The sequence below is a fragment of the Lutra lutra genome, chromosome 7 (genome assembly GCF_902655055.1).
Source record: "Lutra lutra chromosome 7, mLutLut1.2, whole genome shotgun sequence".
In the NCBI taxonomy this organism is placed as follows: Eukaryota; Metazoa; Chordata; class Mammalia; order Carnivora; family Mustelidae; genus Lutra; species Lutra lutra.
Window position 1 is genome coordinate 44,440,651 of NC_062284.1, and position 23,437 is coordinate 44,464,087.

Sequence of the window (23,437 nt, forward strand, 5' to 3'; positions counted from 1 at the left end):
CCAGATGTCCATCAACAGATGAATGGATAAAGAAGATGTGGTACATATATACAATGGAATATTATGCAGCCATCAAAAACAAAATCTTGCCATTTGCAATAACAGGGATGGAACTAGAGGGTATTATGCTAAGTGAAATAAGTCAATCAGAGAAAGACCATTATCATATGATCTCACTGATGTGGAATTTAAGAAAACGGGATCACAGGGGAAGAGAGGGGAAAAAATAAGATGAAACCAAAGAGGGAGACAAACCATGAGAGACTCTTAATCATAGGAAACAAACTGAGGGTTGCTGGAAGGGAAGGGGGTGGAGAGATGGAATAACTGGGTGATGGACATTAAGTGATGTAATGAGCACTGGATATTATATAAACTAAGGACTCACAGGCTTGTACCTATGAAACCAGTAATATATGTTAATTAAATTTCAATAAAAAATGTTTAAAAATTAAAACAATTAAAGTAGAACTACCATATGATCCAACTGTTGCACTTCTGGGTATTTTTCTGAAGAAAATAAAAATAACTAACTTGAAAAGATACATGATCCCTGTGTTCATGGAACATTATTTACAATAATCAAGATAATGGATCAATGGATAAAGACAATAGGTTTATATAATGGAATATTATTCAGCCATAAAGAACGAAATCTTGCCATTTAGAACAAAATGGAATTTGAGGGCATTATGCTAAGTCAGAGAAAGACAAATACCATATGAACTCATTTATATGTGGAATCTTAAAAAACAAAAACAAAAACAAAAAAACCCCAAGCCAATCCAAGTTCATAGATACAGAAAAGAAATTGGTAGTTACCAGAGGTGTGGGATCGGAAGTGGGCGAAATATGTGAAAGAGGTTAAAAAGTAGAAACTTGCGGTTATAAATAAGTCATGCAGATGTGACTATAGTTATATATAGCATGGTGACTGTAGTTAATACTGTACTGTATATTTAAAAGTTGCTGAGAGAATAGATCAAAAGTTCTCATCACAGGGAAAAATTTTTAAAGGATGTTTAGACTTACTGTGGTGATCACATCACAATAGATACAAATACTGAATCATTATGTTGTACAGCTGAAATTAATATGTACCAATTATACTAAACAAACAAACAAACAAAAAAAATACTCCACAAAGAATGCTGGTTCCCCTTGCCCCACATTGGCCTGTGCCACCAGTCTGTTTCTTATCCTCTCTCATGGAAGCCGAAGCAGAGTATGACCTGAAAATTCTTGAGTACAGACAGTGTTGCTTTTGCTAGGTTTAGTGCTTGCTACCCAACTTTTCAAACTAAACATACTGTTCAGATATGCATACATGCATGCAAAAAGACAATTAACACAAAATTAATGTCTATCCCTAGAGGGAAAGATGGGGTCTGTTACTGGGAAAATACAGGAAACTCCTAACAGGGCTCCCACACCTGGCTGCTCAGGTTGCTCACTGCACAACTCTAGGGGATGCCATTCACATAAAGTCTATTTCCTCAAGTACTGGAGTGAATCCATTTCTTTACTTGCTGCTGGGTACATAGGCATTCATATTCGTTAAAAATTATACATTATTATTTCTCTACAGAACAATACATACCTTACTTCTTGCAACAGGAGTTGGCAAACTTTTTTTCTACAAAGGGCCAGGTAGTAAATACTTTAGGCATTATTACACATAAAGTCCAACTATTGAGCTCTGCTGTTGTAGTGTAAAAGCAGCCACAGATGATATATAAATCAGTGGGTGTGGGGTCTGTCTGTGTTCCAGGAAAACTTTATTTACAAAACCAGGTGGCTGGAATAGATTTGGGGCCAGTTTAACAAATGCCAGATTACACAATTAAACCTTTAAAAAATTGATCTGTGGTTTGTCCGGGGGACTGAGGATGGAGCCTGGGACAAAGGATTCACTGAAGGTATCATAGGAAGGTTGGTAATGTAGCCTCCTGTAGTCTGTGTTTATTTTTTTTAATAAGTTATAACTGTGAAAATGTTTGATCTAAGCCTGACTTTTTTATGAACTTGGGGGCTTTGTCCTTTATAAGATATTGAGAGCAGACTGCTGCTCAAATGTTGATTTCATTAAGGAAACCATTTTTAGCAAAAGTATCCAAACTATTTCTTCATTAATAGCACCAAACCTAGCAATACCACCTGTCATTAACTGATCGTTAACCAGATGTCAGACATGATGCCAGGCATTTGACACACATCTATTTTCCTCACAGCAGTGCTTCAAAATAGGGGTTTTTTTGTTGTTTGGGGTTTTTTTGTTTTGTTTGGTTTGGTCTGCATTTTGCAACTGAGAAAGGCTAACTTTTTCTAGGTCACAGAGTTGCTAACTCTGAGATTCAAGCCAGAGTTGTCCAGCTTCAAAGTCCACAGTCTGTTGTCTATAGCATAGTATTGCATCTGTAGAAGGCATCCTGTTTTAATGCTGCCCAAATCAATTTGGTTTTAGATTGTCTTCGCAGTTTTACTGACTTAGAAGAACTTGATGAGACAGAGTTATATATGTGCCACAAATGCAAAAAGAAACAAAAATCCACTAAAAAGTTTTGGATTCAAAAACTACCCAAGGTAAGTACTGATTCTCAAATTATAAGGCAGTTTTGAGGGGGAAGATGTTTATGACTGATGAGAAGATAAATCATTTTTATAACTTTAGCCTATGTGCTCTGTTCTTACTGGTCTCTCGAGTTGCTAGTGAAAGGTAAATAAGTCCTTTGAGAATGCATAATTAATGTGTCCTGATCACAGTTTCCAACGAGTGAGTGGAGGGGTGGTTTCCCACCACACCATGACTGTGCAGCAGTGGGGGTCCTACAATTTCCCACAACTCTCACACTGTCTACCTGAAGACAGCAATCAGATCCCACAGGGTCAGGTCTCAGTCCCCCAAGACTGCCTCTGCTTCAGAAGCCAGTCACAAGCCCAGCTTACTACTTAATGCTTCTGACCAACAAGCTACAGGTGTGTATGAGGAGATGCGTCAGTGGAGTCCTGAACAGAGGAGCTTCCATCCTTGTGGAGTTTGAGGCCCAGCATCGGCCTCCAACTGTTCTGGTTCCCCATCTGGAATCTCTCCAGATCCTCCTTTTGGATTTTTATGACAGTTTTATTACAGAGGCATGACTGATTAACTCACTGGCTATTGGCAGTTCCGGCGCCTCTCCCCTCTCTGGAGTTTGGGGGGCAGGGGGAGAGACTGAAAGTTCCAACTCTGTAATCACAGAGTTGGGTCCCCTGGCAACCAGCCCCCATCCTTAGGTGCAGACAGAAAAGTCATCTCATTAACATAACAAAGACACCTTTATGGCTATCACTTAGGAAATTCTAAGGGTTTCAGAGCTCTGTGTTAGGAAAGGGAGGTCAGGACCTATTTATTTATATATATATAATTTGTATTAATATATATATATATAAAGTTTTTACTTTAATTCCAGCTCACTAACATGCAGTGTAATATTAGTTATCAGGTGCTATATTATAAATCACAACACCACAATAAGGTATGTAGAAGAAAATACGATCAGGGTTCAAAAGATAAACTGATAGGCCACCTAAAATTTCATCAAGAGACATTAGTACCAAGTATTTAATTTTATTGAGATGTTAATTGTTTATAATCTTTGTCTGATGTATCTCTCATCCAGGTGCTATGCTTACATTTGAAACGATTTCATTGGACTGCATATTTAAGAAACAAAGTTGATACCTATGTAGAATTTCCCCTGAGAGGCCTGGACATGAAATGCTACTTGCTAGAGGTAAGATCAATTATCTTTGTTAGATGGTGAAAAGATGACTTTTCAGGAAAATCAAGTCTTCACATTGAGGTAGGACATAGGATGTCATTAACCACTGCTCCTAACTCAGTCCTGGGTTGTCTCCTCCCTTGTTCTGTAGCCTGAGAACAGTGGCCCAGAGCACTGCCTGTACGACCTTGCCGCTGTGGTGGTTCACCATGGTTCCGGGTAAGTGTGTCAGTGGCTTCTCATGCTTGGAAAAAGCACGGTGAAGAACAGCAGTCTTGCACCACGCTTGATAATTCTCCCTCAACTCCCTAAAAAATTGATTCAGATACATTAAAGTGGGTGAAGTTGAATTTTCTTTCAATTGTGGTATGAAAGAATATTCTTGAAAGGATGTTGTGAAGGAAGAAGGCACATGAAAGCAAAATGGAGAAGGATTCATTTGATCTCCGCATGCAGAACCCAAGCTATTTGTCCACAAAATCCTGAGTAGTCTTTACTCCAGGGTTTTTTATTTCCTTTGCCAGGTGCCATTTAAAGTGGGGGAAAATGGGAAATTATTTGGAACTTACTTCATGTCATCTATTTTAAAGATTCATTTTTTATTTTACTGAATTTTTCCCTAAAAATTTTATTAGTTTATACCTTCTGATTTCTTGAGATTCACTATTTTACCTTCAAATGTGGACAAACCCCTATCCATGTTGAAATCCGTTTTCCCTCAGAACTTTGTAGATGTTGCTCCCTTGACTTCATCATTCATGGTTACCAGTCTGATTCTCATCCCTTTGTAGGCAGCATATTTTCCCCATTGGAAGGTTATAAGATTCCTGTCTTTGGATTTAGGAAATTGAACTAAATGTATTCCTGGCGTGGTAGTTGATAGGAATACTCTTCATCAGTGTCTGCAGCTCATGGAATTAGTATTTGTCCCACTCCCTTCTCTACTTTTTCTTCTGGAACCCTTATTACATGTACAGCAGCTCCCATCTGTACGAAAACATTATAAGACTCCTGGTGGATGCCTGAAACCGCAGACAGTACCAAACCCTATATAGAGTCTAATTTTTCTTATACATATGTATTTGTAATACTTTAATTTACAAAAAATTATAAAATATTAATTGGATAGTGTTAGCTTCTGTTGACTTTTTGATGAGATGTTACAAGGAGGATCATCTTCTGGACCACGGCTGACTGTGGGTAACTAAACTTGGGAAGCAAAGCCAAGGATGAGGGGGACCTCCTACGTAGTGAATTTTCTGGGTCTTTCACACATTTTAACCACTGTTTAATGATTTCCATCTCTGTGTTTCTGAAGACTGCTGTGGCCTGTTTTTCCAAATCACCAATTTGGATTTCATCTATATCCAAATTAAAGATAAGCTCCTCTGTGAAATGTTTAATAGTGTGGCAATCCTATTTTTCTGATAACTTCCTTTCATAAGAGGAACAATTTCGTTTTATGGTTGTAGTATCTTTTCAAAACCATTGATATTAATTATAATTTTTAAAGCTCTATGGTTTTCTACATTAAATTTTTTAGTCATTAATTGCTTTACTTGTTCTTCCCATAACTTCTCTTTCATACTATCCACACCCCCGCCTTCCCCCAAGGTTTTGATGATTTTTGGCTGTTCATTGAGTCATAATAAATGAGGAGTGTGATCATTATTGGTAAATGGTAAGGGTTTTTCTAGCACTTGTGGGGTGTCTGTTTACCTAAGGCTTCTCTCCTGCTGGGAGGGCTGACTCTAGGGCTCCCTGGGTGAGTGCAAAAGCACTTGTGGGGGCACTTGGGTGGCTCGGTTGAGCGACTGCCTTCAGATCAGGTCATGATCCTGGAGTCCCAGGATCAAGTCCCACATCTGGCTCCTTGCTTAGTGGGGAGTCTGCTTCTCCCTCTGACCCTCCCCCCCTCATGCTCTCTCTTGAATAGATAATTAAAAAAGAAAAAGAAAGAAAAAGAAAAGTGCTTGTGGGCCACAGTACAGGGAGGGCGCTTCCGTGGAGGCAGATTACTTTCTCAAGCTCAGGTTTTTTCCAAGGCTCTGATGGAAATCTGTTCTTCATTGGTCCAGGTTTCCCTGCGCCTTGACCTATGCTTGTTTGGGTGAGAGTGCTTAGCTCTTTGGTTTCTCTGTTAACCCAGTGCCAGAGGAACACTGCTTTATGTGTTGTAGAAAATCTTTAGCTTCGGGGCACCTGGGTGGCTCAGTGGGTTAAGCCTCTGCCTTCGGCTCAGGTCATGATCTCAGGGTCCTGGGATCAAGCCCCGCATCGGGCTCTCTGCTCAGCAGTGAGCCTGCTTCCTCCTCTCTCTGCCTGCCTCTCTGCCTACTTGTGATCTCTCTCTCTCTCTCTCTCTGTCGAATAAATAAAATTAAAAAAAAAAAAAAAAAGAAAATCTTCAGCTTCTAGTCATTCGATGGCACTCTTTCCTGAATTTCTAGTGTTGGTATATTCCTGGTCATTTCAGTGGATTTTGAGGAATATAAACACCTGAGCTGATTTTAGTCAGCCATCTTAAACCACCAGTCTCTAGGGTATATTCTCTATTACAGTACTTCTAATTTATTGTGTATCTAACAAATTATATGATTGCTCAGGTCCTTTTGTTATTTCTGTAGCCCTTTTCTTTCATTTTTTAACTTTCCCTTCCAGGGTTGGTTCTGGACATTACACAGCCTATGCAACTCATGAAGGTCGCTGGTTCCATTTCAATGACAGTACTGTAACACTGACTGATGAAGACACCGTTGTGAAAGCAAAGGCCTACATCCTTTTCTATGTGGAACGCCAGGCCAAAGCTGGATCAGATAAACTTTAATACCTCCTTTAAATCATTGTTTTTGTCAAATATACCGGACAAACATTTCCAATTTTCCATAAATACTTGATCCAAGATTTGATTTCATTATGCACTTTTCAATTTCCTATTTTGGGTTTAGTTTTATTTTGTCAATGGTAGTGACGTATTGAACATGGGCACCAACTAATTTTTTTTTTTTAGTTCTACCAGAAAACCTCAGCAGATATTTTGATTTGCTGCTTTAGTTGTAATAATTCAGTTTTTTATGTAGTTTCAAGAACTTAGTTCTATTTGACTTTTTTATATTAATGTTTTTGGTTCTCACTTTGAGGCACATTTACATCAATGCTTTGTTATGTTCACATGCTGAAAGCAAGATGTGTTCCTGATTGGGAAGAGCAACAGAACGCCTGCTGCCTTTCACAGCTGTGATGGAGATCAGGTTGATGGGAGAGCCAGGATCATGTGTGCACAGAACTTGTAGCCCACGGGATTTCAGTGACCGCTCCATAATCGTTCCTTTTGATTGTACAAGAGAACTGGGAGGGCATCATTAAGCAGGTCAGGTAATTGCTGCTCTTAGTAGCTCTCAAGGTTGCTGTTTATCAGCACTAACTAAATAAATTTGTTGGTTCAGTTGTACCTGTACTGCAAATTCAAGAATTACTCCTTTTGAGTTTGTTTTGTTCTGGAATATCTTTTGCGTGTGTATTTGTGTTCATGGAGATAGGAGTACAGAAAAGTCCAAAGAAGACCAAACACATTCAGTGTTGAAAAATCTCAGACTCCGCTACACAGTGTAGATATTATCCAGTGAGAGGAAACCATAGCTTCTGTTTGCCTTTTGAACCAGCATCTAGTTCTCCCACTGGCTATCACGCTGGGAATAACTGCTTGTCCACTTTTGTCTTATTTCTTGCTCGGCCATCTGAGGTCAAGATACTGACCTCCAGAGTAGATTCTGACCTTCACCTACATTTTAGGTAACACTATGGGGTCTGCTCCTCCAGAAGGAGATTTGAGTCTTTGCTCCTTTGGTCTTTAACAACCCTCACTGGCCTAACCTGATAGCAGAGCAAACTAAAAATATTCTCACTTTGAAAAGTTTATATTCTTGAGTTTAGTAGTCTTTGTTTTAAAATTGTTTTCGAGAAAATAGGTATAAGAACTATCAATATTGAACCCAAGTTGAAATTTGGAACCAGAATTATATCTAAGGAAGGTAACTGATTCTGCAAGGGGTCTAAGCCAATCTCTTGGTGGGGTAGGGGTGGGGGGCAGTACTTAGCAGGTTGTGGAGAACAAGTGTGCGCTCCCTGATGGGCTCTAGCATGGGACCGTGCACTGCTGTCGTCAGCACATCTCTTGTTCCAGTCACTAGTTTCTTCTCTGTTCTCTCCAAGTTGCTATGAGGGGCCGAGTGTCTTTCATATTAAGCCAGCCAGCTGAAATTTTTGGTAATCTTGTTTCTTCTATTAAAAGAAAAAAAAAAAAAGCCAAGTTTTTTGGTTTTTTTTTTTTTTTTTTTTTTTAAAGTGCATGAATAATCTGATGGCTGTCCTCCTGGGTCAGATATTTGAAGTTGCAGGAGCAGGTGTGGCTCCACTTCCATTTTAATATTCGCTAGATAAATCCTGTCTTTTTCTCAGGGCAGAAATCAGCAGCTCAACACTTCACTAACCAGTTACGGCTCAACTTGTTCTATCTGGTACGGCGGTCACTAGTCACATGTGGTTAAGTTTTAATTAAAATGAAGTTTAAAACCCAGTTCTTCGGTCACACTAGCTACATTTCAAGGGCTCAGCAGCCACATGTGGCAGGGGATGCCTAGGCTCGGGCGGTCCCGTCAGCATGTAGGACTCCCAGACCGCACCGGTTTGCATTTCCACTCCAGAGAAGAAAGCTTTGCTGTCATGTTTAGGTCTTACAACTTAGACACGAAGTCCAGAAGATAATTAAGAGGGAAACATGTATTTAAATTAGTTTACAATGCTAAATTATATGAGGTTGAACCGTAGGAGATTGTGATATTTAACCTTTTGATCTAAAAGTGAAAGTTCCACATAATATAATATAGCAACACATTAACACCACATACAGTTGAACTTAAAATTGCCTCTTCCTTGATCTGTTCAGTATCTCCTGTGAATACAGCCTTTTTTGTGTAGAAGGCATACAGCTGTGACTTCTAACATTAGCACTTCCCTTGTTTCTCTGAGTGGGCAGCTCAGAGGACTTCAGCAATGTAGCCTTGGGCAGTGTTGATATTGGTAGTGAAAAATGGTCTTTTTATACCAAAGGGAACTTCCTGACAGCCAGACTACTTTGATGGGGAAAGTGGTCCTCAGACCGGCAGCACTGCTGGCTTAAGAGTTGGACACCTCCTCTTTGAATTTCTGGAGTGTTTTTATTGCTTGATTTCACTTAAGCAGAAATGTTTGAATGACATTATGAAGGCTCCTTTGGAAAGGTGATTGGATCCATTTGAACACCAGTGATGTAAATGTGCCTATTTGTATTTAAAAAATTCAACTGTGTAGCCTTATTACACCTATTTTAAAAAGCTGATCTTCCTGTGCTCTTCAGGGCTTTCCCCTGGGGCCATGCTGGCTCTGCGTGGGTGGCTCACGCAGAGACCCAGAGACCGCAGCAGAGGCAGTGCCTCGCTCTGGCAACTGGCTCCCTGGAACAAGAAAACTTCCTCAGAAGTCCTCCCACACAGGTGGGTGATGGAAAGTTTGTGGCAACACAAATCTCTCTCCATGGTGGAGAAACCTTTGCTTATCCACTGTATTCTACTCAGTGTCTAGTGATGACATATGTAATAGAATTAAACCAGTAAAGTGTACAGGCCCTGGTTAAGTGTTAAATGTGTATCTCACCCGGGGAACCTACTCAGCGGCGTGGTTTCTGGGGTTGGGGACAGATTTATTTCTAAAAGCCAAATGTCTCTTTCATTGGTTGAGCGTACATAAGTCTATTTAGATACACTTCTCTCACCGCAGCCCCCAGCATCCCCTCCGTTCCCTCCCACACCCTGTTGCTGCCATGGCCTCTCCACTTGGGCCCTGGAAGGGCTCAGGAGCAGCCTGTGCTGCAACCGGGGCAAGGGTCCCGAGAGACCGGGGTGCAGCCACAGGAATGTGCCCACAGTGCAGGAAGAGGCTGGCACCCTCGGGTGGGGGAGGTGCCGTGGTGCTAGGTCCCCGCCCCGCACACTGGGGTAACCCCGCCCTTGGTCCCAGCGACGACGGGCTCCGGACCCTCCCCGGCCAGTGCTGCCTGGGTCTCCGGTGAGCATCCGCCGTGGAAGCCCAGTTTGTACGACGCGAGAGGATTTTTGGTGCAAGCGACTGACCGCATTTACCTTGTAATCACAGCCCTTTTCTGCTTCACCAACCTGAACTCTTTTATGGATGAAAGTATCATTAAAGTTCTGGTCTCTTTCCTCTTGACTGTTATTTCTCAACTCCTTTCAGGGGAGCCAAGTAAGTGAGGAGGTCCTTGCTCAGGGGACGGGCCTGGGCGGTCAGCAGCACTAAGTCCTCCCTCCCCCGGGGCCTCGGGTGTTCAGGCCGGGATGAGGCGGCCTGGAGGGGCAGGTGGTGGCCAGAAGGGTGCCTTAGCGCCTGTGCCAAGGTCCTGGGCAGGCGACTGGGGCACTCCGGAGGCCAGGGACATCATCCTGCCGCTCTCCTCCGACACGAGGCCGACTTGACTCCTGCAGAGCTAGACCGCACCCGAGGGACCAGCTTTGGGGCTCTGTGCAAAGGCTATCGGTCACCTTTTAAAAAGTCAGACATGCAGTAAGTGCCACCGGTAAAAAAAATAAAGATTCTGCTTTTCAATAAGTTGCTATATACGACCTGTCCCCATCGTCCCCTACAAACAGGAAAAAACAAGAACCCCCCTCTGCCGACACCAGTCATTTTCCTGTGGTACGTATTTGCCTGCTCCGCTCTGTCTTTGCGAACGGGCAGACGGTTTTGCCTCCACATCCCACACAGCACAGCTCCTCTGCTCCTCGCGGAGGCCAGTCAGAGGCCCTGGGGCTGCTGCGGCTCGGGGCAAAACGGCTAAGTGTTGTCAGCACCACCCTGGCGGCCCAACCCTGCGCTCCCCCACCCCCTGGGCAGCTGCACTCAGGCCCTGCCCCGCCAGTGCCGGTCCAGCCACGCTGTGCAACTCCGGTGAAAGCTGCCACGCCGCGGGGGCGGCCCGGTGGCCAGCCTTTTAAGAGGCTGAGAGAACTGCCCATTTCCAGAGGCCGGCGCACTGAAGAGTCCTGGTTTGGACGGGACTGGGGAGGAAAAGTGGACATGAGGAGGCTTACTATTAAAATCCATCTGAGGTGCTGCGGTGTCCCTTTTGACTAAGTACGAGAGCCAGGGAGGGGTGTCCGCGGTCTCTTGAGCCATTAAAATGGTCATCTGCGGTATTAGCAGTAGCTAGTTACCCCTTCCCTAGGAACTGCTTCCTTTAGCTGTTCCTTGGCATATGTTGTTTTTAAGAAAAGTCACTCCTTCCCCTTGGCATTGCTGGGAATGAGTCTGGTGTCTCAGAGGGCGTCGGCCGGAACGGCTGCTCTTCTTGCCTTGGCTGCCTTGTGCTTTGAAAGGCAAAGCTGCGCTGGGACGACCAAGCCTTAGTGCCAGAAGACGGTCCAAAACAGCTGCTTCGAGGCCTTACTCCACACAACTGGACACAAAGTATTCCCTTACTTCCAATTCCAACCAAATAGGAGAATGAACAAAGGTCACCACTTAGGTGGTGTTCCCTGCCTCACTGCGACAGAGACGGCGAAGCCTTTCTGGTCAGCATCCCCTGAGCGAACCAACGAACCAGCACACACAGCTGGTAGTTCACAGCAGCACAATTATGGGAGCATCTGTGGTGGGCCTGGGAGGGAAGCAGTATTAGAAAACAGATCCACCATCCACACAGTGAGAAATGTCAGTTACTTCAGGAAGGGAGAACGTAACAGAGATAAGACCTCCAGGTGGCCTGCCCAGGCCACAGTCCCTCCCAGTGTGCAGACTGAAGGCTTCTACCAAGAGGGTAGTGTCTGGCTGGCTTAAGGGAAAGCTGAGACTAAAACACTTTAACCTAAAACTGTTTCAAGCAGTTTTGTACTAAGAGCGCTCTCATCCATGCTGACGTTTCTGGAAATATAAACGAGCTACAGCAGGGCAGGTAACTGGGAAAATGTTAAGATGTAAAGCCAAGTCAACTTAAGCTTAAAATGTCTCGCACATACACACAGAAGAACCTCGGAGAGCTAAGCTACTTAAGATCAATCCTTGTGCAACAACTCGGGGTAAAAACAGAGCCAGCTGGGACGCCAAGGAAATCCCTGTGCTTGCTGGAGGGCGGTGGGGCCTGAAGGTGGTTGGGCCCAGCCTGCAAACCATCACCACTGAGCAAAGATCACAGGGAATGGGGCCTTACCCAGGGCTTTAACTTACAGCTTTGAACACAAAACTGGCACCCTTCGCTCCCTACAACCACTCCGACTAGGAGTGGAGCAGAAGACTCACACGGATCCACTAGAGAATGAGAACAGATCCAATTTATAACCAAGGTCCCTCCCAGTGAGCAGACTGCAGGCCCAGACAGGTGGTCAGGCCGTCCACCTCCAACGAAAATGCCTTGGGAAAAGCCAAAAGAGCGCTCTGCTAAGCACCACTGTCAACTCAAAGAAAAGAACTCCCTTTTAAGGAAGCTATTTAGCTTCAAGAGGCTGCTTTTCTGCCAGGATTTTCAATTCCTCTGAACATAAGCCGAAGCACAGACTGCTGCACGTACGTCTGGATCCTGCCCCCACCCCCCCGCCCTGCTCTGGAGCTTCAGCACCAGTTGTTCGCCAAAAATAAACACCATTCCTCAACCATATATGTCCACCAGCCCAGAGCCCGGGAGGAGGAGGAGGTAGTCAGGTCCCCGGGCTCCCGCCACACTCAGCGTGGCCGCTGCCCACCATGCACATCACCCAGCTCAACCGGGAGTGCCTGCTGCACCTCTTCTCCTTCCTGGACAAGGACAGCAGGAAGAGCCTGGCCAGGACCTGCCCCCAGCTCCAGGACGTGTTTGAGGACCCTGCACTCTGGCCCCTGCTGCACTTTCGTTCCCTCATGGAACTCAAGAAGGACAACTTCCTCCTGAGCCCGGCCCTCAGGAGCCTCTCCATCTGCTGGTACTCGAGCCGCGTGCAGGTGTGCAGCATTGAGGACTGGCTCAAGAGCGCCTTCCAGAGAAGCATCTGCAGCCGCCATGAGAGCCTGGTCAATGATTTCATCCTCCAGGTGTGCGACAGGTAGGCCACCTCCTGAGCAGCGCTGGCTTTGCAGGATCTGGCTCCTACAGCTCTAGGAAGCTTGGGGCGGGCGGGGGGGGGGGGGGGGGTGGGGAGAGCAAATTACAAGACCAAGATCCCTCCATACTGGGGAGCCTCAAACTAGGCCCAAGGCAGACCGTCCCGGCCTGTCCCCCGCACAGTCCCGGGAGAAGGCATACAGTCACGGGCGGGGAGTCGTTCTCCTCTTAGCCTCCCAGGTCCTGGAGCTGCTTCTGCTGCCAACAGAAGACCTGGGCTTCAGCTGTCGCTGTCCTTCGGGCAGCTGTCCTCCCTAGCAGCCATTAAGAGCTCAGAGGGTCCAGCTGAGCATAGATTTTCAAGGTCAGGCCCTGGGAAAGTTTCCCAGATTCAGCAATCAGCTTACCCTTCCTCTCTTCCCCTAGCAAACAAACTCCAGGACTTGTGGAACGCAGCTAAGGAAGGACAACTAGGGTGCGCTGGGTTAGCTGCACCAAGCCAGACTCCAGGAGGAGCGGTGGTGATATTTAAGAATGGTTTCGTCATTAGAATATTACTAATCTCAACATACCCGTAAGGGAGGGTGTTTTAGCCTAATTTTTTCAAATGAGCAAATCAAAGTTTTGAGAGGTCATGTGATTTACCCAGTCTAGGACTGCCAGATTTTAGAAAATAGAAACTCAAGACATCCAGTTAAATTTGAATTTTGAACAGATAATTTTTTGGCCTAAGTGTGTCCCAAATACATCCTGTGTTCAATCGGTCAGCTCTACCACAGGTAGCGAGGCTGAGCCACAGGGACCCCCATGGCCCCGGCCTCCCGCCTAGGACAGCCCGTGCAGGCAGACCTCTGCTGCCGGCCTCGCTCAGAGCTTCAACTGACCACTCCTGTCCTGCCTTTGAAGAAAAGCATCTCTTGGTTACTAACAAACCAGGCCCAGCCAGCTTGCTGCCACCTTGGTTTAATAGCTGTGTTTGCTGGCAGCGAGACAGGCATGGAAGGAAACAGAGTGGTGGCCCCGACTTGCCTTTTTTTTTTTTTTTTTTTTTTTTTAAAGGCAGTCAGAAGAAAACAAGATGGACTTGGTTGGGCCCTGCCTGGATGAGGCCATTCTGATGGGTTTAACAAGGCCCCTGAATCAGACTGGAGTGATCTAGGTGGGAGGGGCAGGCCTGCTCTGAAGTTGTTCTATTCTTGCTGCAAGAGAATTTAATTTCCCACATCAGCAGGTGTGGAGTGGTCCTCTCATGTCACCATGTGGGTGCAGCAAGGGCCCGAGTGTCACAAAAAGAACAAAGCGCTTGGTGGTAAGGGTTCTGTGCCGAGTCTCCCAGTTCTACTACTGTCCAACCATGGGACCCAGACCAAATATGAAGACCTAATTTCTTCATCTGTAAAATAGTCTGTGAGATAGGTGATTCATCCTAAGAGGATTAAATGACACAGTAGCACTGGCCCACAGTAGGTACTGATAACATCCATGAAATCTGGTTCTTTTAAGCCATCAGCTCTTGACAGCGAGACAGGAGAAGCAAAGGATGGCAGGGAAGGAGTCGGCTCTTTCTCTGGCTTGTTCTACATCAGGGATTATGCTAAAGGTTCTTAGAACAGAAAGGGACCACTCAACATTAAAGGCCTAATCGTCATAACCACCCCCGAGCTAACAATTTCTCCCACTTAACAAATGAGGACTAGCACAGTTCAGACATTTGTCCAGGGTCAGAGAGCAAATAAGTCACAGGCCAGTCACCTGAGCCCTCTGAGCCAGTTTCTTCATTCATAAAACAAAGTGCAAGGGGTTTGATATGAAGACTGAAGAAGCCATATGAACTTAAGAACTGGGAAGATGGGATGGGCTGTGTGAAAGGTGCCCCTTCCCCAAGCACGAGAGAGCTGGGCTAGCCCAGGCAGGTGCAGTCAAGGGGTTAAGGAGGAAGCTGATGGGGAAAAGCTGACGGCTCCCTCTACAGAGAGCCAAGGTCCCTGCACACAAGACAGGCCCCTCTTGACCGCAAGCAATCTGATCCGGTGTGCTCCTAGCAAAAGTGAGTTACAGTTGACTACAGAAGGTCCTGTCCAGGCTCTTTACACCCCAAATTTTGACCTTCACTATTTTTATTATTCCCTCCCTGCTGTGCACCCACACACACAGAGGGAAACTAAAGCTCAGGGAGTGACTTAGCCGAGGTCACACCAAAATAAGCCAAATCCAACTTTACTCAAGATCTTTTTACAAGTGGCCTGACTGTACCCATATCAGACCCGGTTCTAGCTACTGCCTACCTGACCTCTTCTCGGCTGGCATCGCAGACGGCATGCAAGAACTGTCCCAGTTAACTGCGCACAGAAACCAGGGCTCGAGAACCCAGAGCCAGGCATACTCAGGGCTGTGCCCTGACCCCAGCCTAGAGGGTTCAACCGTGACTGTCCCAAAGCCACCCCGTAAGAAACCCTTGCTCCCATCTGACTGACCATCCTGCCAGGAGCATCTGGGCCTCGGCTTGAAGCCAGCCTGGAGTGGTCACCACGCATCTTTCCCCGCACCCCCACCCCCCAAAGCAACAGGCCCGGAGAGAACCAAGAATACCTAGAGTTCTTGGACCCTGCACCCCATCTGCCCACAGCAGGACCAGTGGCGGCTCAGGAAGCTAAAAGCCCACGCAGACTGAGGTCTGGTGGAGAGGCAGAAAGAGTAGGGGAAAGGGGACAGAAATCCCGGTTCAGATCCAGGCCGTGTCATCGCAGGCAAGTTTCTTCAGCTGGCTAAGTCCGTTTCACTTCCTTGCCCAATATATACGGAGTTGTGCCACGAGTCCCAGGGCAGTTAGGGAGCTCCCGGACCCCGGAGCTCCAGGGCGGGGCGGATGCCAACCGTACCCGCCATCGGCCCCCACCCCGGGCCACCGCGATCTCTCCGCAGGTGCCCCAACCTGGCGTCCGTCACGCTTTCAGGCTGCGGCCACGTCACCGACGACTGCCTGGCGTGCCTCCTGCGCTGCTGCCCGCGCCTGCGCGCGCTGCGTCTGGAGAACTGCGCGCGCGTCACCAACCTAACGCTGGCCGCCGTGGCGGCGCACGGGCGCGCGCTGCAGACGCTGCACGTGGACTTCTGCCGCAACGTGAGCGCGGCCGGCCTGCGCCGCTTGCGCGCCGCGTGCCCGCGCCTGGCGCTGCGTGCCGAGCACAGCGCAGCCATGATCCCCGACCAGCTCCCCAGCGCGTCGGGCACGGCTCTTCGCAAGCTGCTGCCGCGCTAGGCTGACCGTGTCGGGACAGGACACCCAGGCAAGGGCCCCGAGCAGAAAGAGCGACCTGGTTTCCAACCCCAGCCCCAACACTTCCTAGACTGTCGCCACATCTCTGAACCTCAGTTTCCCTGTCTGCAGAATGGGGACGTTAATGCCTACCTCACATTACGGTTTTACGCACAGAAGTGCGAGATTAACCGGATGCTGGGAAAACACTCGGATATCCCTCACTAAACACCAGCATCTGTCCCGACACCCTTCCGCCCCGGGCCTCTCGCCACTCTCGTCCACAGCAGGCGAGGGGCTCACACCATCCCCCGCGACTGACCGCTGTCTGTGGGCGAAATAACCGCCATGTGTAGGCGTGGCCACCCGGTAGGGCGCAGGCGCCGTGGGGACAGGAGGGGGGCGAGGGAGGCGACTCCGGCTGCCGGCCGTGCGCCGCACGCTCAGCTCGCGGCCGCCAGTGTCCACCCCCCCACCCCACCCCCCCCGCTGTACCAGTGGGCTGGAGGAAGGGGAAAGCCGGGATTCACCGCCGGAGACAGCCGCCGAGCCCGCCACCGCAGCCTTGCCATCCGCGCCTTGGCTTGGCGCCCCAGCCAGCCCGTACACATGATTCTAGACAAATCGCTGTTGGATGTGATTCTTAACATAAACCACATAGTTCTAATTTTCTACCGTTCTCGTATCACAAAGGCAGAGGAAATCAGTTGAAAAAACCCGAAGTAAAGATTAGAAAACAAAAGCGGCAGCCTGGTTAAGTCCTTTGATAATGAAACCGCGAGAAGCGCGCACAAAGATTTTTACCTGCTGGGTTTGCTCAACGTGGGCACACTCCAGGACTTCAATTTCGGAGCTTTAGTCACTGATGTCCCACCGATAGTCACCAAAGTATAGGCTCCCGGCCACCCAGCAGAACTTCCGGTCCCAGGTACACGGTGAAAACTTGAGAAGGGAAAGCAGGGAGCACAGCGGGATGGTGGGCCGTGGGCCATGCTCCAGCTCCAGCCCCAGCTCCGCCCATCGCCAGCTGGGACCCTTAAGTCACCTGAGACAGGTGTTTCTTGTCTGGGAAAGGGGATCTGGATCCCTACTCACGGGTTGCCCAATACTGGGAAGCCAGCAAGGAAAAAAAATTCCAATTTCGTGGTAGGAGAAGAGACAATAAATTATCGGTATATGGGGATGGTGGGGGTGTTGGTGCGGGGAGCACCAGGTAAGGGGCTAACTGGCAATTGCTGGTGAAGCTTTGGGGAGGGGAAAGGAACCTAAAAGGGGTTGATCAACGTGCCTCACCACATGCAGTGAGGGAGGGAGCTGAGCGGCATCTGGCAGGGAAACAGTCCAGGTGCAGGGAATAATAGCTTATGCAAAAGCTCCAAACAGGAGCATGGCGAGTGAGTTAGGGGAGGCCTGGAGATCAGTATGGCTGGAGCAGGGTTAGTGAGGAGGAAAGGGGAGCAGGAAATATCAGAGAACTAGGCATGTGGGTGGCTGTAGAGGCCTCAGAGGTTACTCTGAGCATGAAATGAGAGCAGGAGAGCGCCCACCCCAACCTACTCCCAGCAGAGAGGATTGTCAGGGGAAGGCCAGGGGAGCTGAAATTTCTCCAAGCAGAATCTGTGGGGCGGGGAGCAAGCAGCAGCCCACCCTACCCCAACCCCTCCAGGGCCTGTTAGAGGCCTCACTTGTGGCCCTGGACCCCTTTGTTGGGCCAGTGGTAGGCCCAGAAGCAGGTGGGTGTTGGCACTGAGGCCTGGCATAATCCCTTCTCACCCCTGTGTGGGGAGAGCCAGCCCCCTCAGGCCGCCAGCTGCAGGGGAATGGGAGGACCCCCACTTTCTCTGGGTGATTTTCCAGTTTACTCGCCATAGTTCTGGACTCAGGAAAGAGGCCTTGCAGGAATTTTATTTTGCCCCTACTAGTACTGCAAACAATGTTGAAAGAAAGCTTAGGCTTCCAGGGGGATAAATGTTTATTTAAAACAGCACCACTTAAACCCCAGGGCTTTGCTTTCATTATTTCTGATAAGTCTGTATTCCCAGCAGGTCCTGTTTGCCCTGAGTTGATGGTATAGTCTGGGGGACAACAGAACCCTAGTTTCTGACTCTCCTCTGACTGATAGCCAGTCAGTCCTCTCCAAACCTCAGCTTTTAAATCCGTGTATTGGGATTGCTGGAGAATCTTGCTTATAGGGTTCTTTTAAGGATTAACAATGTCATGTTTGTAAAGCCTTAGTCATTGCAAGTTCAGTTCAAATAGGGTAACCTGAGGCCCCTTTCCCTTTCCCCATGGAAGCTCTTTTATAAATAAGGGCTAACTTCCCTGGCGAAGCCTCTGGCTCCCAGTAAACCCCCACATACGGAGGCTCTAGCGATCACAGACCTAAAGAGGCGCTGATAGGCCATCCAGCACTGTTTCTAGAGCTTGAATCCAGCCCCGCCCGCTCCGGGGCGCTTTGGGTCCCTGAGCCAAGGGCCATCCAAGGTACACCCAGAAGGTGGGCCCTGATGAGACCCAGGGCTCTCCACTCCGCCTTCTGACAGGTGCTGTTCATATCACTGGGCACCGAGCAGAGCCCTGGACAGAACACAGAGCCCGGCTTCATCAGAGACCGTGCTCGAAGTCTTCTCTCGGATCCGAGGAGATCAAGGGGTGTCCCATGCTTCATGAATCCACTGACTCATTCAACTGGGGTTGAAGGGAGCGTTGAGTGCTCTGCAATCTATCACTTCTGACGGGTTATGACCTCTCACATCCTTAGTTTATCACTAAAACAGGACCAGTACCCTCTCTGTAACACTCTGGTGAGATGATGTATAAATGTGCAGTGACTGGAAGGCTGGGGTAAGGAAAAGGGGTCCGCACATCCATGGGGCCCTAGAAAAGCCAAGTGCCTGGCAGAACCCACAAGGCCTAAGTACTGGGAAGAAGCAAGCTGGGTCCGTATGGGGGTGATCCAGGAACACTCAATGGAGGACTGACCCCAGCTCCCACAGGGTCTAACTGTGAGTGGGGTGTTCCTTTCCGCAGGCACAGTGCAGCAAAGGCAGAGTCAGAAAGCCTGAGGCCTGGGGAAGCCAGGGCAGATGGGAGCCTGTGTTCCAAAGCCACTGGCGAATGGCTTGGACGTTACTGTTACTGTGTCCTCGCAGCCTCTATTCAGTCTACGAACTTTCCCAGCTCCTGAATGCTCCTTTCACTCTGTGTCTGGCCAAGGCAGCCAGTGGCCAGAGAGAGGAAGAGCTGGGAGCGGGTGAGGAACCTTGGCGCCAGGGCGGGACGGTGCTCCTGGGTGGAAGGCGGACAGCAGTCACCACACCGCGCTGGGGAGCCTGCGCAGGAAGCTCAGTGCCACATGCTCCTAGGTCAGGGGCTCTGAGTCACTCCTTGGGAGGCGGAGCCTGCTGGGGGGACACGGTGCCATGAGGCTTGTCTTACAGGGACACACTGGCCCGTTTCTGCTCAGGCTGAATATTTGGAGGGGCACTAAGCTCCCTTGGGACTACTGTCGTCAGCAGGCATGCAGACAGGAAGCCAGGGCTCCTAGCTCTAGCCTGTACACGCCCGTGATCCAGCACTTGCCCTCTCCTGACCTCAGATTCATGGTCTGAAAGAGGAGAGGTCACCTGACACCTTGGCTCTGGGGTTCCTCTAGCTCTAGGATTCCATGCCTAACACTTGCTTTTTGCTAAAACTAAATGCACCAGATGTGGGTTTCATCTGACTGGCAGTGTTGGGCAAAGGCCACAAAACAGGGAGGCCCAGAACAAAGCTGTCCCTTTTTTTTTTAAGGTGGGGGGTCCAAGTTTTCTGGGAGTTAAGGGTCATAAACGTTGCAAGTATTTAACTGAATGATCCAGCAAACAAAAAAACTGCCCAAGCCTCCACAGAGGGGCTGAAAATGAGCTAGGGAAAATAAATACCTGTGCCAGGCCCATCGTTTGAGCGGGCTGCCAGGCTGACCCTGGCCCTGAAGCACATGGGAAGCAGCAGCCTGTGGTGGGAACTGGCTGTAGACCAAGACGCATGGCCCAGATGCCTTGCCCTCTTCCTGTTCCCACTCCCAGCAGCCAGCACCTTCACAGCTGCTTTCATGATGGCCCTTTCTTCCAGAACCACACACTCACTCTGACACGCCTGACAGACAGGCACATTGGCCAGGGCCCTCAAGGGCTGGGTTCAAGCACCAAGAGTGTGACCCCCCCCCCCCAGCCCCCCGAACAACTCTGCACCATCCACCATTCAAGGCTACAAAAGCCACGCACTGGTTCTCATATTAATTCGCACATTCACTCGCTTGTTCTCGTGGTCGCCCATTTGTTCATGCTGAATGCCTACCTGCAACGGTGGTCCCTGCTGCAGCCCTCGCCCTCCTGCAGAGACACGCTACTGTCAACCACCCTCTTCCTGAAGCCCACCACTGGCTCGTCATGCGCAGCGCTGGAATCCCACTCCTCTGGTTAGCCTCCTCCTGGCCCAGTGGGGCTGCACCCCATACTAGGTATCCTGGGGCCACTCAGGACAGGCTCTCACTATCCGGTTACACTCCAAACCCAGCTGCAGAGGAGGAGGAAGGGGTCGCTGAGGGGATGAGGCACGGGGCTGATGCAAGGGCCCTGGGGTGAGGGAACGAAGTAGGACACCCAGGATGACAGAATAAACGAAAGGAGGGGCCTCCCGCTCCCAGCTCCCACTCGAGCTGCTCTGTCATATCGAGACAAGCACAGCTCACTCTCAGTGTGAAGGAGTGCTTCTGATGGGCCAAACGCTGTCAGTGAAACTAGCTCGAAAGCTCCTTCCTTCTCAGTCAGAAGCTCCACTGGAGTTAAGAAAAGCAGCCCATGCTCTGGTTCCTGAATTGGCTTTATTTCTCTGCATAAGGAACCCTGCACAGGCAATTCAAATTAAAACAAAATAAATATATGAATATTCATGTAAAACTGTCCTTTCTAATGAACAATTATACACAATGTACAATTTCATGTTCACTGGGTGGGTTTACAAAATGTACCATTCCCAACTAAAAATGCACCAAAATGGTTCCATGCAAACTTATCAAAAGTGACCAAAAATGTGGAGGGAAAAACCTGACTGAGAGCACTTCGTCTTTTTTTTTTGTACAATCACAGAAAAATAAAAACATCTAATTTCTTTGTTACATTTAGAGAAACTAAATGTGGCCACTGTTTATAATGTCGGTTTATGTTCCTAAACATCTATGTAGTTACCATAAAAGTGTGTCCACATGAAACTGGAAGTGAGCATTGCTGAGCAGTGGGGGGCGGTGGCCCCCGCGGTCAGTAGTCGGTGTCCGAGCCCTCGGCATTGTCCACGTTCCGCGAGAGCATGTAGTTGTCCATGTCGATGGAGCGGCAGTTGTTGATGGCGTAGCGCAGGCGCTCGGCCATGACCAGCTGGCTCGAGTAGGGGGGCAGCCGCAGCTGGAAGAAGCAGGTCTGTGAGGTAGGCAGACTGTCGTAAGGCTGTGGAGAGAGAGCCAGAGCTGTGACTGCAGCATCGGGGGGGACCCATAAGTTACCACTGTCCCCAAATCAGAAGCAGCACTTCTCCCAGCCTTCCAGATGGGCTCCACGGAATCGAGTGCAGGGCCGACTTGAGGGGAAGGAGACACTGGTGGAAGGAATGTGGGCTCTGGTGTCCCCAGCCTTGGAGGCTTCTGGTGACCATGCTTCCTTCTCTCCTCACCATCCCCATGGCCCCATCTGCAAAGTGCGAGCAAGCTCTGGTGGGAGAACAGGCTTCACACAGGGCCTGCCACGGGACTGCCAACGGAGCTCACTCCCTTTGATCAGGAGGGTGCAGACCCGGAGCTGCTGCATGGAGCCCCTAACTGCCAGCGAAATGGAAACACCTGGAAGGGCACCCCCGGACGCCTCCACCCTTCTCCTGTCCCTCCTAGCGGGCCTTCTGCATCCTTTGCCTACCCTGGCTGCCACACACAGTTCACACAAGGAAGGAGCAGTGAATTCAATCCTAGTCTGTCCATTAAATGCACAGTCATGCAGTCATTTAAAATGATAATCATGATGACTCGCAGCAGAACAGAAAAGTGCGGGTGCCGGGTGGCTCAGGGCATTATGCCTCTGCCTTCGGCTCAGGTCATGATCTCAGGGTCCTGGGATCAAGCCCTGCATCGGGCTCTCTGCTCAGCAGGAAGCCTGCTTCCCTCCCCACCCCTGCCTGCTTCTCTGCCTACTTGTGACCTCTGTCTGTCAAATAAATAAATTAAATCTTTAAAAAAAAAAAAAAAGGAACAGAAAAGTGCTCGGGACAGACTGAGCTAAATACAGCACACAAACTCAGGTATGCCACAGAGGTGGAAGGTGGAAGGGCAGCTACCGCAGCGGAGGGCATATGCTCTCTGGTCTTCCCCGAAAACTCCACGATCTCCCACACTCTCCGTAACGACAGAAATGATAGTACATTTTTCTATTTGAAGATAGGTTTTAAAAAGGGACTTGCCCTTTTTTTTCTTGCTCAACTCCTTGAAACCAGCCCTCCCCTTCCTCCTTGGAGCCCTATACCTAGTGAGAGCATTCCAAAGAGGTGGGAGATGGAGGGCCTGGAGGGCCTAGAAGCCTTTCTGGGCTGGGGCCAGTGAGGACACAGAAAGCTCAAATGTAGGAAAACCACAACCAGCAAAGACACTGAAGGGCAATGTGAACAGGTGCCTCTGATTTGGAAGGTGGAGCGACGGTCTAAAAGTCACAAAGGAGGGACCCACTGTGGTCAGTTTTCTGAAGCTGAAAAACCTCAGGCAGGGGATTAGTGGTGGATTAACTCCTGGGATGGCAGGGGTAGCCTGGGACAGACAGAAGGCAAGGATTTTTTCCAGAGCTGAATAGAAGCAAACCATTGCCTCCACCCACCTCTCTCTGAAGCAACAAAACAGATTTACAACTGATAGTTTCTGGCAAGTCATGTAGAAAATTTATGGAAAGGCTCTTTTCATAGCCCTTCCTGTGCGTGGCCTCTCCGGCAAGTCTAGCCCAGGAGTGGAGCCCAGGCGGGCAGCTTCAGGAGGCAGCAGGGGAGGGACGGCTCTGGCTGCAGCAACCTCCAGGAATAGCTACTGGAAAAACACCAGAAAGGCAGACACTGAAACTGGCAGGAAGGGTCCTTGTGCGAAGAGGCCCTACTTTCCCTACTGTTTCCAGAATAAACATCACGGGCCCTGCTCAGAGGACTGTCCAGCTCTTGGGCGGTTGGGGAAGGAAAGAGAGAGAACACAAACACTTCTAACTTAATGCTGAGTTCAAGGGATGTACCAAGTGTCCT

General features: G+C 48.6%; 3 protein-coding genes across 12 annotated transcripts in view; 2 read left to right on the forward strand and 1 right to left on the reverse strand.

The window, feature by feature from the left end:
• Window positions 1-10,025, forward strand: part of USP3 (ubiquitin specific peptidase 3) — a 115,450-nt gene extending 105,425 nt beyond the window's left edge. For all 4 annotated transcript variants that reach the window (XM_047736353.1, XM_047736356.1, XM_047736354.1 and 1 more), the window contains 4 exons: window positions 2,465-2,583; window positions 3,660-3,773; window positions 3,913-3,980; window positions 6,423-10,025. In XM_047736353.1, the coding sequence (XP_047592309.1) occupies window positions 2,465-2,583; window positions 3,660-3,773; window positions 3,913-3,980; window positions 6,423-6,588 (467 nt within the window). In that variant the 3' untranslated portion in view covers window positions 6,589-10,025. The remainder of the gene's footprint in view (window positions 1-2,464; window positions 2,584-3,659; window positions 3,774-3,912; window positions 3,981-6,422) is intronic.
• Window positions 10,026-12,217: 2,192 nt separating this feature from the next.
• FBXL22 (F-box and leucine rich repeat protein 22) lies at window positions 12,218-16,756 on the forward strand. The gene is made up of 2 exons (XM_047736358.1): window positions 12,218-12,883; window positions 15,805-16,756. Exons 1-2 carry the CDS (start codon window positions 12,549-12,551, stop codon window positions 16,139-16,141), a joined length of 672 nt encoding a protein of 223 aa, XP_047592314.1. The 5' UTR covers window positions 12,218-12,548; the 3' UTR covers window positions 16,142-16,756.
• A 4,227-nt stretch (window positions 16,757-20,983) lies between these two features.
• The window catches only part of HERC1 (HECT and RLD domain containing E3 ubiquitin protein ligase family member 1), a 195,961-nt gene continuing 193,507 nt past the window's right edge, over window positions 20,984-23,437 (reverse strand). For all 7 annotated transcript variants that reach the window (XM_047736349.1, XM_047736348.1, XM_047736351.1 and 4 more), the window contains one exon: window positions 20,984-21,621. In XM_047736349.1, coding sequence (XP_047592305.1) covers window positions 21,436-21,621 — 186 coding nt within the window. In that variant the 3' untranslated portion in view covers window positions 20,984-21,435. The remainder of the gene's footprint in view (window positions 21,622-23,437) is intronic.